This window comes from Gorilla gorilla, chromosome 18 (assembly GCF_029281585.2).
Source record: "Gorilla gorilla gorilla isolate KB3781 chromosome 18, NHGRI_mGorGor1-v2.1_pri, whole genome shotgun sequence".
Taxonomy (NCBI): Eukaryota; Metazoa; Chordata; class Mammalia; order Primates; family Hominidae; genus Gorilla; species Gorilla gorilla.
In genome coordinates this window covers 22,957,115-22,973,697 of record NC_073242.2, presented here as the reverse complement: position 1 = coordinate 22,973,697, position 16,583 = coordinate 22,957,115, and the positions used below count along the sequence as shown (strand labels likewise).

At 49.9% G+C, this 16,583-nt stretch overlaps 1 protein-coding gene across 2 annotated transcripts in view; it reads right to left on the bottom strand.

Moving 5' to 3' along the window:
• SCNN1B (sodium channel epithelial 1 subunit beta) overlaps nt 1-16,583 on the bottom strand; it is a 79,387-nt gene that overhangs the window by 10,654 nt on the left and 52,150 nt on the right. For both annotated transcript variants that reach the window (XM_055365491.2, XM_055365492.2), the window contains exons 4-5: nt 15,551-15,741; nt 2,774-2,877 (exon numbers count right to left, since the gene is read on the bottom strand). In XM_055365491.2, coding sequence (XP_055221466.2) covers nt 2,774-2,877; nt 15,551-15,741 — 295 coding nt within the window. The remainder of the gene's footprint in view (nt 1-2,773; nt 2,878-15,550; nt 15,742-16,583) is intronic.

Sequence of the window (16,583 nt, the reverse complement as noted above, 5' to 3'; positions counted from 1 at the left end):
CAGATCTCAACCAGCATCACTTCCTCCAGAAACGTTCCCTGATGGCTCAGATGAGGTGTCAGGGTCTTGGTTGTACACTTTCCTAGCCCCGGAACTTTCCTTCTGAGTACCTGCCTCATTTGTGTGATTGTTCTTTTATTGTCTGTCTTCCTTCCCCACTTGACTGTTCTCAAGGGAAGGGACTGGACCCAGTCTCCCACGCACCACGGTCCTGAGCTATGTGGAGTTGAGTCCCTCTGGTTAGGACAATAAGGGCTAGTTGAGCACTTGCTACCTGCGGAGTGCTGTGCTAAGGGCTTCATTAAACACGAGCTCCTTGGCCGGGCACAGTGGCTCACACCTGTAATCTCAGCACTTTGGGAGGCTGAAGCGGGCAGATCACTTGAGGTCAGGAGTTCAAGACCAGCCTGGCTAACATGGTGAAACCTCGTCTCTACTAAAAATACAAAAATTAGCCAGGCATGGTGGCGGGCACCTGTAATCCCAACTACTCGGGAGGCTGAGGCAGGAGAATTGCTTGAACCTGGGAGACAGAGGTTGTAGTGAGCCGAGATTGCGCCACTGCACTGCAGCCAGGACGACAGAGCAAAACTCCATATCAAAATAGAGAAAAAAAAATACAAAAATTAGTTGGGCATTGTGGCGCATGCCTGTAGTCCCAGCTACTTGGGAAGCTGAGGCAGGAGAATTGCTTGAACCCAGGAGGCGGAGGTTGCAGTGAGCCAAGATTGCGCCACTGCACTCCAGCCTGAGTGAGAGCGAGACTCCATCTCCAAAAATAAAATAAAATAAACATGAGCTCCTCGGATGCTCACAAGGGCCGCATGACGGAGGTACTAGTATTGTCCCCATTTTACAGATGGAGAAACTGAGGCACAGAGAAGTGAAGGGACTTGTCTGAGGTCTTCCAGTGAGGAAGTGCTTTTGCTGGGCTTCTGATACAGCAGCTGGCTCCCTGACTATAACCATCTGCCTCTGGGAGTAAGTTGACTGGCACCTCTGTGGCAGTGCTCTCAGCAGCACGGGGGCTAAGTGAAAGGCACTCAGCTCACCTGCCCTACTCTTGGCCAGCAGCCCCGATGGTCGCTGAATGACAGCCTGCCTCTTGGTGGTTGCAGAGGTCAGAACCTAGAGATGGGAGGAGGGATCCTCTCCCACCTGTGCCCGGCTCACAAGCCGCAAAACCACAGCCAGCCTGAGTCCTCCAGCCCCTCTCTAGGGGTCAGTGCAACCCATGAGCCCCGAGGGAGGGGGATCCGTCATCCACCATGCCCCACTTCCTCACTTCCATGGACTCCTTCAGCTTCTCTCTGTGTGTCTCTGTCTTTCTTTAAGAACTGTACAGCTGGGTGCAGTGGATCACATCTGTAATCCCAGTACTTTGAGAGGCCAAGGAGGGCAGATTGCTTGAGCCCAGGAGGTCAAGACCAACCTGGGCAACAGGATGAAACCTTATCTCTACAAAAAATTAGCCACCTGCAATCCTAGCTCCTCAGGAGGCTGAGGTGGGAGGATCACCTGAGCCCAGGAGGTTGAGGCTGCAGTGAGCCATGACCATGCCACTGCACTCCAGTTTGGGTGACAGAGTGAGACCCTGTCTCAAGAAAACAAACAAACAAACAAAAAACCTGTACACCAGAGAGGCAGAGAGACTAAGAGACTGTTATGTATTTCTTTTCTTTTTCTAATTTGTATAAATGTAAGGGGTTCAAGCGCAGTTTTGTTACATGGACTTATTATACAGTGGTGAAGTCTAGGCTTTTAGTGTAACCTTCACTGGAATCATATATACTGTACTCATTCATTTCTTGTCCCTCACCTGCCTCCTACCCTCCCACGCTCTAAGTCTCTGATGTCTCTCCTTCCACACTCTATATCCACGTGTGCACATCATTTAGCTCCCACTTACAGGTAAGAACGTGCAGTGTCTTTGGTCCATGTATTAACTGCATGGTCCTGGACAAGCTGTTTAAAAACTGCTCAGAATACTCAGCATATATGGAGGATTCCCTACTTCCTAGGCAGGTGAAACGATTTACCACATTACATCGTAATGACTCACAAGGCTTATACTATTTACTCGTCATCATGGCTCACAAGGTAGATATGATTTACTATACTAAATGCTCTGCTCTGCTACTATATACTAATCTATGAATGGGGAAACTAAGGCTTTGAGAAGGTTGCTCTGGAGCTCAGGAACACCACCCAAGTAAATGGTGGAGCTGCAGTGGTGTGATCATGGCTCACTGCTGCCTTGACCTTCCCAGCTCAAGCGATCTTCCTGCCTCAGCCTCCTGAGTAGCTGGGACTACAGGTACGTGCCATCATGCCTCGCTATTTTTTGTATTTTTTTTTAAGAGATGGGGTTTCACCTTGTTGCCCAGGCTGGTCTCGAACTCTTGGGCTTGAACAATCCTCCTGCTGCGGCCTCCCAAAGTGTTGGGATTACAGGCATGAGCCACCACGCCTGGCTGAAGCTTGAGCTTTTGACCACGAAGCTGTGCTGCTTCCAAGTCCTCACTTTGCTCATCAGCAAAATGGGAACACCAGTTGCTACCCCAGGGATTCTGAACATCGTGGGCGGGAATGGCTGAGGAAGCGCCTGGCCTGGCCTCCCCTGGCACACAGTAGAGCCTCAGTAGCGGCCACTCCTCTTGATGCCTCGGTCCCCCCTCAGTCCCACCCTGCAACAGCTGATGGTCTTTCAGTCCCACATTGTGGGGGTGGTTAAAGCCTCATGGCTCTGGCCCCACGATAAACCAAAACTCACCGAATTCAGTTCCAGGGTTGGCCGAAGGAAGTGCCTTCTCTGTCATGCCCCAGTTGAAGATGTAACAGTTGCCATAGTGAGGGTAGAAGATGGACGTGAAGTTCCTAAAAGAAACAGCATCAGCTGCAGGGCAGGTTCCACCACAGACAACGCCTCCCCCGACTGTCTGCCGTCCACCTTTCATTTCCTCCTTGGAGGGGCTCCAAAAGGGAGAGGCGAGCAACAGGTCATTCTGTCCATCCTCTGGTCCAAACCAGAGGGGAGATTCCCAGGCTCCCTTGGGAAAGCAGGTGAAGAGAGTTTCTCTGGAGTTGGGGCTCAGGCTCTCTGGTTTGGCCATGAGTTATGAAAAAGAACTTTCTGGCCGGGCGTGGTGGCTTACGCCTGTAATCCCAGCACTTTGGAAGGCTGAGGTGGGAGGACCGCTTGAGGCCAGGAGTTTGAGACCAGGTTGGGCAACATGGTGAGACCCTCATCTCTACAAAAAATACAAAAATTAGCCAGGTGTGGTGGTGCATGCCTGCAGTCCCAGTTACTTGGGAGGCTGAGGTGGGAGGATCGCTTGAGCCCAGGAGTTTGAGGCTGCTTGAGCTATGATTGTGCCACTGCACTCCAGCCTGGGTGACAGAGTGAGACCCTGTCTCTAAAACAACAACGAACAACAACAACAAAAATGAAAAAGAACTTTCTCAGATGTTTTCATCTGTCTCGTATACACCTCAAAAGAGGCACATCCATGTCCTCAGCCCCGGAACCTATGAGTGTGACCTTATTTGGAAAAAGGGTCTTTGCAGATGTGCTAAGGATCTCGAGATGAGGTCATATTGGATTATCCAGGTGGGCCCGAAATCAAATGACAAGCATCCTTAGAAGACACAGAAGAGAGACAGATACAGAGGAGAAGCTCATTGAAGACTGAGGCAGGGGCCTTCAGACACAAGCCGAGGAACTCCTGGGCCCACCAGAAGGCTCAGGGGAGAATTCCTCCTTGCCTCTTCTGATGACTGGTGTGCTGGAGTTCATCAAACTCTGTTCGGTCGAAGTGCACGTTCTCAAGTCTCCAAAGTAAGCAGCTTTAAAAAATATCTCTTGATGTTTCTATGTTGTTCTTTTTTTATTTATTAAAAATAAGAGGAGGTTGGGAGCGGTGGTTTATGCCTGTAATTCCAGCACTTTGGGAGGCCAAAGCGGGAGGATCACTTGAGCCCAGGAGTTTTGTTTGTTTGTTTGTTTTTGAGACAGAGTCTCACTATGTTGCCCAGGCTGGAGTGCAGTGGTGTGATCTCACTCCAGGCTGAGGAGAATCTCAGAGATTCTCCTGCCTCAGCCTCCTGAGTAGCTGGGATTACAGGCACCCGCCACCACACCCGGCTAATTTGTGTATTTTTAGTACAGATGGGGTTTCATCATGTTGGCCAGGCTGCTCTTGAACTCTTGACCTCAGGTGATCCCCACACCTTGGCTTCCCAAAGTGCTGCGATTACAGGCATGAGCCACTGCGCCCAACTGAGCCCAGGAGTTTGAGATCAGCCTGGCCAACGAATTGAGACCCCGTCTCTACAAAAAATAAAAAATAAAATAAATAAAATAAAAAGCCAGGAGTAGTGGTGAGTGTCTGTAGTCCCAGCTACTTGGGAGGCTGATGTGGATTGATCACCTGAGCCTGGGGAGGTTGAGGCTGTAGTGAGCTGTGATTGCACCACTGTACTCCTGCCTGGGCAACAGAGTGAGACTCTGTATCAAAAAACAATAATAATTTGTAAAAAATTAAAAATAAGGCCGGGCGCGGTGGCTCACGCCTGTAATCCCAGCACTTTGGGAGGCTGAGGCGGGCGGATCACGAGGTCAGGAGATCGAGACCATCCTGGCTAACATGGTGAAACCCCGTCTCTACTAAAAATACAAAAAATTAGCCGGGCGTCGTGGCGGGCGCCTGTAGTCCCAGCTACTCAGGAGGCTGAGGCAGGAGAATGGCATGAACCTGGGAGGCAGAGCTTGCAGTGAGCTGAGATGGCGCCACTGCACTCCAGCCTGGGCGACAGAGCCAGACTCCGTCTCAAAAAAAAAATAAATAAATAAAAATAAAAATAAAAACAGGAAGGAATGAGAGTAAGTACATCAAATAATGCACATACACACAACGTCACCTGCCATGCAGTATTGTCTCTGAAGCCTTATGCTCCACAGCAAACATTCACTGAGTGACTTTTACGGGCCAGGCCTGTGCTGAATCTTTCTGTATTCATGATCTCATTTAATTCTCAAAATAACGCCACGAGGGCAGGTGTTATTTTCCCGTGTTTTCAGATAAGAAAGCCATTTCCTGTATCTTTTGTCTCAGCTAGTTGACTTGCAGAATGACTTGGGTCCAGGACAGGCTGTGAAATGGGATATGGGGGCCGACCCAAGCTCTGCCACTGTCAACAGATTTGAGCTGCTTACTCAACCTCTGAGCTTGGGTTTCCTCAACGGTGCAAGGGGAAGCAGGAAGAAACCACATTTTTCCACCCAATAAATGTTTGTCGAGGTGGGTGCTAGGCTAGGGATACTGAGCAAAACAAGACAGGGCTGCCTTTTGCAGCTTCCAGTGTGGCAGAGGACAGAGAGTGGAATCCTATCAACCCCCCTCTCCTTCCAAGATGTGACTTTTCTTCTTTCTTTCTTTCTTTCTCTCTTTCCTTCTCTCTTTCTCTCTCTCTTTCTTTTCTTTCTTTTTCTTTCTTTCCTTCTTTTTCTTTCTCTTTCTTTCTCTCTTTTCTTTTTTTCTCTCTTTTCTTTCTCTTCCTCCTTCTCTTTCTTTCTTTCTCCTTCCTTCCTTTCTTTTTCTTTCTCTCTTTCTTTCCTTTTCCTTCCTTCCTCCCTTCCTCCCTTTCTCTCTTTCTCTCTTTTCTTTTCCTCCCTTCCTCCCTTTTTCTCTCTTTCTCTCTTTCTTGACAAAGTCTTGCTCTGTTGCCCAGGCTGGAGTGCAATGGCGTGATCTTGGTTCACTGTAGCCTCTGCCTCCCGGATTCAAGCAATTCTCCTGCCTCAGCCTCCTGAGTAGCTGGGATTACAGGCAGGCACCACCACGCCCAACTATATATTTTTTTGTTTTTGAGATGGAGTTTTGCTGTTTCACCCCAGGCTGGAGTGAAGTGGTGCCATCTCAGCTCACTGCAACCTCTGCCCTCTGTGTTCAAGTGATTCTCCTGCCTCAGCCTCCCGAGTAGCTGGGATTATAGGTGCCTGCCACCACAACCAGCTAATTTTTGTATTTTCAGTAGATACGGGGTTTCACCATGTTGGCCAGGCTGGTCTCGAACTCCTGACCTCAGGCAATCCACCCACCTCAGCCTCCCAAAGTGCTAGGATTACAGGCGTGAGCCACCATGCCTGGCTTAATTTTTGTATTTTTAGTAGAGATGGTGTTTCACTATGTTGGCCAGGCTGGTCTTGAACTCCTGACCTCAGGTGATCTCCCACCTCAGCCTCCTAAAGTGCTGAGATTACATGTGTGAGCCACCACGCCAGGCTCCAAGATGTGACTTTAGTCTGTCCACCTGTCTCCACCTCAGACGCTCCCACCCTGGCCCAAGTCACCAGCATCTCATGTCTGGATTCTTGCTGGAGCCTCTGCCTCTGCTCATCCTTAAAGTCTTCCTTCTGCACAGCAGTCAGGGTGATTGTTTAAATTTGTGAGTCAGACCACAGTACTCCCTTTCTGAGAACCCTCCAAAGGCTTCTTGTCACTCACAGAATAAAGTGCAAAGTCCCTATGCTGGCCTTCTATGTCTCGTTCCCTACACTCCAGCGACACTCTAGACGTCTCCAAGCTCAAGGCTTTTGCCTCTGTTGTCCTTTGTGCCTGGAATATTCTCTAACCAGCTCTTCAGATACTGGCTTCTCCCCATCCTTCAGCTTTTATCTGCTCTGAGGCCTCCCTGAACCCCTATGCAAAGTGATGGACTAGAACTATTAGTTAATAGTACTTTATTACTAATAGTAATAGACTTTTCTACCTAGTTACTCTAGATCTTTTCCACCAGTTTATTTATATTTATTTATTTATTTATTTTGAGATGGAGTTTCACTCTTGTTGCCCAGGCTGGAGTGTAGTGGCATGATCTCGGCTCACTACAGCCTCTGCCTTCCCGTTCAAGCGATTCTCCTGCCTCAGCCTCCTGAGTAGCTGGGATTACAGGTATGCGTCACCATGCCTGGCTAATTTTTGTATTATTAGTAGAGACAGGGTTTCACCATGTTGGTCAGGCTGGTCTTGAACTCCTGACCTCAGGTGATCCACCCGCCTTGGCCTCCCAAAGTGCTAGGATTACAGGGTGAGTCACTGCACCTGGCCCTTCCACCAGTTGATTATCTTCTTTATCAGATACATCAGAATCTGAAATCATCTTCCTTTTTTTTTTTTTTGGTAGAGACAGGGTGTCACTCTGTTGCCCAGGCTGGAGTGCAATGGCGTGATCATAGCTTACTGCAGCCTCAAACTCCTGGCCTTAAGATATTCTCCTGCCTCAGCCTCCTGAGTAGCTGGGACTACAGGCATGTGCCACCACACCCAGCTAATTTGTAAAATTTTTTGTAGAGATGGGGTCTTGCTATGTTGCCCAGGCTGGTCTTGAACTCCTGGCCTCAAGTGATCTTCTGGCCTCAGCCTCCCTAAATGCTGGGATTATAGGCATCCACCACTGTGCCTGGCCTGAAATTATCTTCTTGATTTAATTGCTCACTTAGCTGTCTCCTGCTTAGAACATAAGCCCGGGGAGGGAGCATGACCTTGTCTGTCTGGAAGGAGAAGAGCTCAGAGGTCAAGAGCACAGGCCACAGAGCCAGCCTGCTTGATTTCAATTCTGGCTGTGTCCCTTAGCAGCTGGTGAGCTTTGGGATGGTTACGTCACGTCTTCGTGCCTCACTTTCCCCATTTGTAACACCAGATAATACTGGCACCCACCCTACATGACTGCGGCAAGGGGTGGATGCCTAGCATACTGTAATACTCAAAAAATCTTGGCTGCTACTGTTCACAGCTCCATGCCCAGGGTCTGGTACAGAGCACACAGACACTCAGTAAATATTTGATGAATAAATTACAATAGGCGATAAGAGCATCGACAGAGATAAGTATGGAGAAGTGACACCCAAGTCCCAATGGAGAGTGGGGAGCGAGTCAGGGAAGGTTTCCTGGAGGAGGGGAGGCCTGAGCTGAGACTTTATGAACAAGTAAGCGATGGCTAAGTCTACAGGGTGGGGAGGAGAAAGGGCTCACCAGGCAGGGACACAACACAGGCAAAGCCCCAGAGGGAAGAAATAGCTCTGGGCGGGCACCATGGAGTCTATAAACTGTGGGATCAGGGCTGTGGCCACAGGAAAAGAACAGAGCAGAGCAAACCAGCTCAATCCAGGCCCTGCTCTTGAAGGAGAGACCTCGCCCCAGGGCGTGGGGACATAGTGTTCCCAAGGAACTGTCTTGGTCAGATGCAGCCCAGGAGCAGGAGGCTGCATGGGGTGTGGCCTGGTCCCCTCCTGCCCGCGCCATGCTCTTGGTCTCCACGTGCGTGCCAACTATTTGCTTGTTGATAATACTCTTCACCAAGAGAGGCTGCTCCCAGGACTGGCTGCCTCTGATTCCAGAGCCAGGTGTTTCCCTACAGAAATCTCTGCTGGGCTGGGAGCCAGGCATGCAGACAGAGACCAGTGAGCCTCCAGAAAAGACTGGGAAATAGAGCATCCTAGCAGGAAGCAGTGTAACCACTGTTGTGTGGGCAGAGGTCAGGAAAGACTTTCCAGGGCAGAAACTAGTTGGATAATCCCTGAAACAACAACAACCATAGTAATAATAATGCTTATATATGCCCAGATCTTGGTTTCTTTATTTTTAAATTTTATTTAACTTTATTTACTTTTTTTGAGATTGCTCAGGCTGGAGTGCAGTGGCATGATCTTGGCTCACTACAACCTCTGCCTCCCAGGTTCAAGTGACTCTCCTGCCTCAGCCTCCCTAGTAGCTGGGATTACAGGTGCATGCCAACACACCCGGCTAATTTTTGTATTTTTAGTAGAGATGGGGTTTTGCCATGTTGGCCAGGCTGGTGTCAAACTCCTGGGCTTAGGCAATCCTTCCACCTCGGCCTCCCAAAGTGCTGGGATTACATACATAAGCCACCATGCTTGGCCCAGATCTTGGTTTCTAAATACCATTCTTCAATTTAAAAAACCAGAGCTTGGGCAAGTCTTGTTGGCTCTCTCCTGTAATCCCAGCACTTTGGGGGGCTGAAGTGGGAAGATTGCTTGAGCCAGGAGTTTGAGACCAGCTTGGGCAACATAGGGAGACCCCATCTCTACAAAATAAAAAAATTAATCGGGCATGCGATTGTGCCACTGCACTCCAGTATGGGCAACAGAGTGAGATCCCATCTCAAAAAAACAAAAACAAAAACAAACAAACAAACAAACAAAACAACCAAAAAACCAAACAGAGCTCTTTAGAGAAATGGCTGATTCTAGGGCAGGGGCACCCTGTAGTGCCAGAAAGTAGGCAAAAGTTAAAAAACCCACCCAGGTGAGGACATATCAAAGACACACAGGTGCTAACTGACAGAGTGGCCAAAGCTAGAAGAATTTAAGTAAGAGAATAGATAACATGGAATTGGATTACAACCTAAATCTACAGGAGTCCATACTGTGTCAATAAATGATGGAATAAATAAATGAATGGAGGAGAAGAGACAAATCTTCCTTTACAGAAGAATTCCAAACAATACAATATATATTCTTCTCTCTAGGAGGGGTGGAGCTCAATGCTCCTTTCCCGCTGGCCACTCCCTTCCCCTTCCCCTGAGCGTAGTCTGAATTTAGTGACTCCTTTCCAAAGTACAGAGCAAAGGCCAGCACAGTGGCTCGCATCTGTAATCCTAGTACTTTTGGAGGCTGAGGAGGGAGGATCACTTGAGTCCAGGAGTTGGAGGCTGTGGTTTTTCTGTAAATCTAAAACTATTCCTCAATAAAAAGTCTCTCTAGGCCAGGTGCGGTGGCTCATGCCTGTAATCCCAGCACTTTGGGAGGCTATGGCAGCGGATAACCTGAGGTCAGAAGTTTGAGACCAGCCTGGCAAACATGGTGAAACCCTGTCTCTACTAAAAATACAAAATTTACGCCGGGCGCAGTGGCTCATGCCTGTAATCCCAGCACTTTGGAAGGCTGAAGCGGGTGGATCATGAGGTCAGGAGATCAAGACCATCCTGGCTAACACAGTGAAACCCTTTCTCTACTAAAAATACAAAAAATTAGCCGGTCGTGGTGGCGGCTGCCTGTAGTCCCAGCTACTTGGGAGGCTGAGGCAGGAGAATGGTGTGAACCCGGGAGGCGGAGCTTGTGGTGAGCCGAGATAGTGCCACTGCACTCCAGCCTGGGCGACAGAGTGAGACTCCGTCTCAAAAAAACAAAACAAAACAAAACAAAAAACAAAAACAAAAACAAAAAACCAAAAATTAGCCAGGTGTGGTGGTGCACGCCTGTCATCCCAGCTACTCGGGGGGCTGAGACACGATAATCACTTGAACCCGGGAGGCAGAGGTTGCAGTGAGTGGAGATCATGCCATTGTATTCCAGCCTGGGGGCAAGAACAAAACTCCGTCTCAAAAAAAAAAAAAAAAAAAAAAAAAACCACCACCACCACCAACAACAACAAAGTCTCTCTCTCTATATTTTAGTCTCACTCTGTCACCCAGGCTGGAATGCTGGAATGCAGTGGTGTGATCTTGGTTCACTGCAGCCTCAAACTCCCAGGCTCAAGTGATCCTTCCCCCTCAGCCACCAGAGTAGCTGAGTCTACAGGTGTGTACCACCACGCCGGGCTAATTTTGTTATTTTAAAATTGTTTTTTGTAGAGATGGGGGGTCTCACGATGTTGCTCAGGTTGGTCTTAAACTCCTGGCCTCAAGCGATTCTCCCTCCTTGGCCTCCCAAAGTGCTGGGATTAAGTGAGCCACCGCACCTGGCCAAAAGCCTTTTTATTTATTTATTTATTTATTTATTTATTTATTTATTTATTTTTATTTTTATTTTTTTTGAGATGGAGTCTCGCTCTCTCTCCCAGGCTGGAGTGCAGTGGCATGATCTCAGCTCACTGCAACCTCTGCCTCCTGGGTTCAGCCTCCTACCTCAGCCTCCCGAGTAGCTGGGATTACAGGCGTGAGCCACTGCACCCAGCTAATTTTTGTATTTTTAGTAGAGATGGGGTTTCACTATGTTTGCCAGGCTGGTCTCAAACTCCTGACCTCAGGTGATCTGCCTGCCTCGGCTTCCCAAAGTGCTGGGATTATAGGCGTGAGCCACCATGCCCGGCCCAAAAGCCTTTTTAAAAAAATGCTCCTATAATGTTTGCTATGTGCCAGGCATTGCACCAGGTACTTTGCATATGTTCTCATTTAATCCCCCAATAATGCTATGTGGTTATTTCACTGTCCCCACTTTCCAGATGAGGAAACTGAGGCACAGAAAGGCTAAGTAGCATGCCCAGTCACATACTGAGCTGACATTCAAGTCCAGGCAGTTTGGTGTTTGGGTCCACATGCGGCTCACATTTTCCTAATTCTGCAGCTGCTGCTTCTAGAGTGTTTGTCATGTTAGGAGGGGGACAGGATGGAGTCAGAGAGAGAGGGAGGAAGCAGGGGCCACAGTGTCTGTGGCCCAGCACCGGGAGAGCAGAGAGGCACATTCCCACAGCTGTGTCCAAGGCTGACTCAGGAAGGCAGGTGACCAGTCAACTGTGGGAGTGAGGAAGAGCTCAGAGAGCAGTTGGCTGAGATCTCTATGCTAAGGTGCCTGGGTGGTACCTTTCACTGGGACCTGCCGAGGGCTGGGGAAATAGGCTTGGGAGAGATGGGTAGGGAGGGAAGATGACGATCACCCTTTCTGATGAGGCAATAGAGTGACGCGGGGTGGGCCTGGCCCAGACTGCTAGCTCTGCCACTCACCAACTGTGTGACTTCAGAGATGTTACTTAACCTCTCTGGGCAGGTTACAGCAACTATAAAATGATGGGGAAGGCTGGGCGTGGTGGCTCATGCCTGTAATTCCAGCACTTTGGGAGGCTGAGGTGGGAGGATCACTCGAGGCCAGGAGTTTGAGACCAGCCTGGGCAACATAGTGGTACCCTGTCTCTTAAAAAAATAAAATAAGGGGAAAATAACAGCTCCTTTCTCATGACTTTGTTGTCAGGGTGAAAGCAATTTTAACATGCAAAGTGCTTAGAATAGTGCCTGACACCTACAGGGATGAGAAAGGCCCAGTAAATGTTGGCATAATTATTGAATTTGCATTCCTTGTCAAATGGGTTTTTTTGTTTTTGTTGCTGTTTTTTAAGAGAGTCTCCCCCTGTCGCCCAGGCGGGAGTGCAGTGGCACAACCTCGGCTCACTGCAACCTCCGCCTTCCGGGTTCAAGTGATTCTCGTGCCTCGGTCACCTGAGTAGCCGGGATTACAGGCATGCGCCACCACACCTGGCTAATTTTTGCATATTTAGTAGAGATGGGGTTTTGCCTTCTTGTCCAGGCTGGTCTCGAACCCCTGGTCTCAAGTGATCTGCCAGCTTCGGCCTCCCAAAGTGCTGGGATTACAGGCATGAGCCACTGAGCCCAGCCTAAAATGTGGGTTATAAAACTATTATAAAAGTAATAGTTATAACTATTATTTATTAAGCCCTGTAGTAGGGTCAGTTACTCATGCATATTAATTCACTTAATATTCAAAGTAACTGTGTAGGGTAGGTATTGTTCTCTCCCCTATTTTACAGAGGAGGGAAACTGAGGCACAGCAAGGCTAAGAAACTTGTTCAAGGTCACACAGCTTGTAAGATGGAGCCAGGATTTGAGTCTAGGTGGACTAACCCCAGACCCCAAGCCTTGACCCTTTCATTACACTTACTCCCTACCCCTTGCCACGGCCACATGGCAGAAGTTACGTGGCCAATATTTGGGGGTTTTAGTGGCCCATCAGCCAGCTATTTTCCCTGTTTCTGCTAACAGTTCTTTAGCTTCCCTTGCCCCCAAGGGCACCCGTCCCTCACCCTCAGCCCATATGACTCAAATGGGGCTCCCTTTGGAGGGCGCCATGTTGACAACAGGCCAGCTATACCCAGCCCAGCCCAGCTACCCATGAGGTGGCCGGCACAGCTTTCGGGGCTGGGCTATGTGTGGAACACACACCCTTGAACACTGGGATCCCGTTGGATGGGTAGGGAGTTGACAGCAGGTTCACTTTCCTGCCCCACTCTCGCTCCTGGGCGTGTTCTCACTGAGCAGATGGGCCATGCACTTGAAGTTGCAGTGTTACAGCTCTCTTTCAGCTGAGCGGGTGAGATGAATGTGCTTGTGGACGTTACAGTAGTCTGTTTGGTATCCCTAGCCTTATGGCAGGTGTGGTTGGCGGGTGTGCCCTGAGCAAAGGACCCTGGCCAAGACAGTTAGGCTGAAACACAGACTGTGACCAGCTAGCCATGGGGTGGCCCTCAAGGAAGAGGGTATCCCATCAGCAGGGCGCCATCAGTCAAATCTTCCACCTATGGGAACCACCTTTTGCTAATCTGTACAATGGGACATATGTGCTACTCTGTCCTGCTTAGTGGCCTTGAATTATTTGACATTGTGTGCAAGAACCCTGCCCATGTGTGCCTGTGCATTTGTTTTTTCCTTTTTAATACAGAGTCTCACTCTGCTGCCCAGGCTGAAGTGCAGTGGCGTGATCTCTGCTCACTACAACCTCCGCCCCTGGGGTTCAAGCAATTCTCCTTCCTCAGCCTCCAAAGTAGCTGGGATTATAGATGTGCACCACCACTCCTGGTTAATTTTTGTATTTTTAGTAGAGACAAGGTTTCGCCATGTTGGCCAGGCTAGTCTCGAACTCCTGACCTCAGGTGATCCACCCGCCTTGGCCTCCCAAAGTGTTGGGCTTATAGGCATGAGCCACATGTCCGGTTGCACCTGTGCATTTTGAGGGGATAGAGGCCCCAGAGCTTTCTGAAGAATTCTCATTAGAGATTCTGGAAGGTTCTGAGTTCAGAGAGCTGCCTGCAACCCCAGTCCCTGGGAGGTGAGCTTGGAAGCCTGTCACGTGCCCACAGCATTAAGATTCAGCTAAAAGCTCCTTTCCACAGAGGCCTGAAGTGTGAGCGTTGGAGGCCCCAGATCAAGGAGGATACCATCGAATCTCAGAAACAGGACTGGCTGAAACCTGGGGTGGGGCCGAGGTGGGTGTGGCATACCCCACACCTGGAGGCTGGGTCAGGAGGCCGACAAGGGGCTCTGAGGCCTCAGCAGTGTTCCTGCCCATCCTCAGGCCTCCTTCCCATGTGCTTCTGCCGGCTGAGCTCTCTGGAGGCTGTTAGGAGGGGATAGAATGGAGATTCCCCCTTTCTGGTTGTCCTAGAGACTGGGACAACACCTGATGCTTAGGCCCAGGGTTGGTTTGCCAGGAGCTGGGAGGCCAAGGAGGTGGGAATCTGTGGGTCAATTGCAAGAAGACCTAAACCTCCAGAGTTACCATTACCCTCATTCTGCCAGTCTCTCATATTAAAGGTTGTTAGGGAAAAAGAATATTTACAGGAAACACTTATATAACCTTGTGTTTTTTTTGTTTTTTTTTTTAGAGACAGGGTCTCATTCTGTCACCCAGACTGGAGTGCAGTGGCATGATCATGGCTCACTGTAGCTTCGACCTCCTGGACTCAAGTGATCCTCCCTCCTCAGCCTCCTGAGTAGTTGGGATTACAGGTGAGCATGACAATATCTGGCTGGGTTTTGATTTTTTGTAGAGATGAGGTCTCGCTATGTTGCTCAGGCTGGTCTTGAACTCCTGGTCTCGAGCGATCCTCCTGCCTTAGCCTCCCAAAGTGCTGGGATTCCAGGCATGAGCCACCATGCCCAGCCTCATAGCCTTGTTCTAGGTGCTGCCATGAACTTACTCATTTACTCTTCTCAATGACCCTATGAAGAAGCTACGATTATTGTTCCTGCTTCAGAGATGAGAAAACTGAGGCAACAGATGCCTGGGTGCCCACCCTGATCCCCTCATCGGGCTGGTGCACCCACCCCCAGCTGCTAGGAGTGAGGTCTGGGAGGTTAGGAGACACCTCATCAACCTGTTGGGAATGACCCACAGCCAGTGACCAGCTCACGGGGCACGCAGAAAATCTGGTCCCCTCCTTCAAGGGAGGACCACTCTGGTTCAGTTTATGCTCCAGATCCTCCCACAGATCAAGCTGAGCCTAGACTTTACCTGAGACCACATCCTTGTTTAACTTTTTCCTCCTTCCTTTTAAAATTTAATTTATTTTACTATTTTCTAGAGCTGGAGTCTCACTATATTACCCAGGCTGGTCTTGAACTCCTGGTCTTAAGCGATCCTCCCGTCTCCACCTCACAAAGTGCTGGGACTACAGGGGTAAGCCACCCACCCACCACACCCAGTCTTTCCTTTTTCTTTTTCTTTTTCTATTTTCTCCTTTTCCTACATGTTCTAAATCCTCCTTCCTTATCCCATTTTCCCTGCAGACTTTTCCTAACACAGTTCTCTCAATGCTTCGCGAGCTCTTCAATGCATCCCTGCCTCAGGCTCTGCCTCCAGGAAACAGGACCTAAAAGACACCGAGGCACAGAAAACTGTGCTGCAGATAGCCGGTAAGTGGCCGGGCAGGATTGGAACCCTGGCAGGCTGTGCTCCCAACCGTAACATGCCACTGCCTCTCGGTGCCAGGGCCTGGCCGGGTGGGCTTGGGGTGGCTCTCACCGGTAGTTGCAGGGCTCAGCTCCGAACAGGCAGGCCAGGATCATCTGCTCGCCGGGGTAGCTCATCTCCACCAGCTCCTGCTGTGGCACCTGTGCAAAGATGTTGGTGGCCTGCAGGATGTACCACTCTGTCACTGCCTGGGTAGCGCTGGTGAAGTTCCGGAAGGTGCACTGGGTCCCGTTGAGGCTACACTGTGGAGGCCAAGAGGGGTTTTTATGGGTGGCGTGGGAGCTGCTAGCAGGACCCCAGCCACTGCTCGAGGGCCCTAGCAGGGCAAGAGCTGTGCTTTGCCAGCCGCCTTTCTGGCTGCAACTTGGTGGTGGGAAATGTTCACACTCATGCTCACACATGCTCAAGGGCTACTGCCTCATACGCAGCTGCGTGCTGATCACAAGATCCCCTCATCAGGCTGGTGCACCCACCCCCAGCTGCTGGGGGTGAGGCCTGGGAGGTTAGGAGACCCCTCAGCAACCTCTTGGAAGTGACCCACAGCCAGTGACCAACTCATGGGCATGCACAGAGGCTGGTCCCCTCGTTCAAGGGAGGGTGACTCAGTGGCTCAGTTTACAGCCACCAGCCTCACCCCCACTTGTACCATTATGCATGAGCAAAAACACACACATGGTCATGTGTGCAGAGGCTTGCACAGAAGATGCCCTCTCTCTGACCTCCACAGCCTCATGTCATTGTAACACACGTCCATCCTAGCCCCGAACCCCATATACATAGATTCACACAAGTGGCCACAACACTTATGCTCACACACACACGTGCGCGCACACACACACACACACACACACACACACACACAGTTCTGATTCCTTTTCCAGCCTCTGCCAGAGACTTCCAGATGCAGCTCCCCTGGAGGCCCTGAAGACCAAGAAGAAACTCAACACACAGGAAATGCTGCCTCTTATCTGTCCTGGGAAAGACACAGACCCAGTCACACTGAGCCCACCACAGGGTGCAGAGCACCCTTCCATCTGGTCACATCCAGCTTCTCATGACATCCAAGTCATCGCACAGACACGTG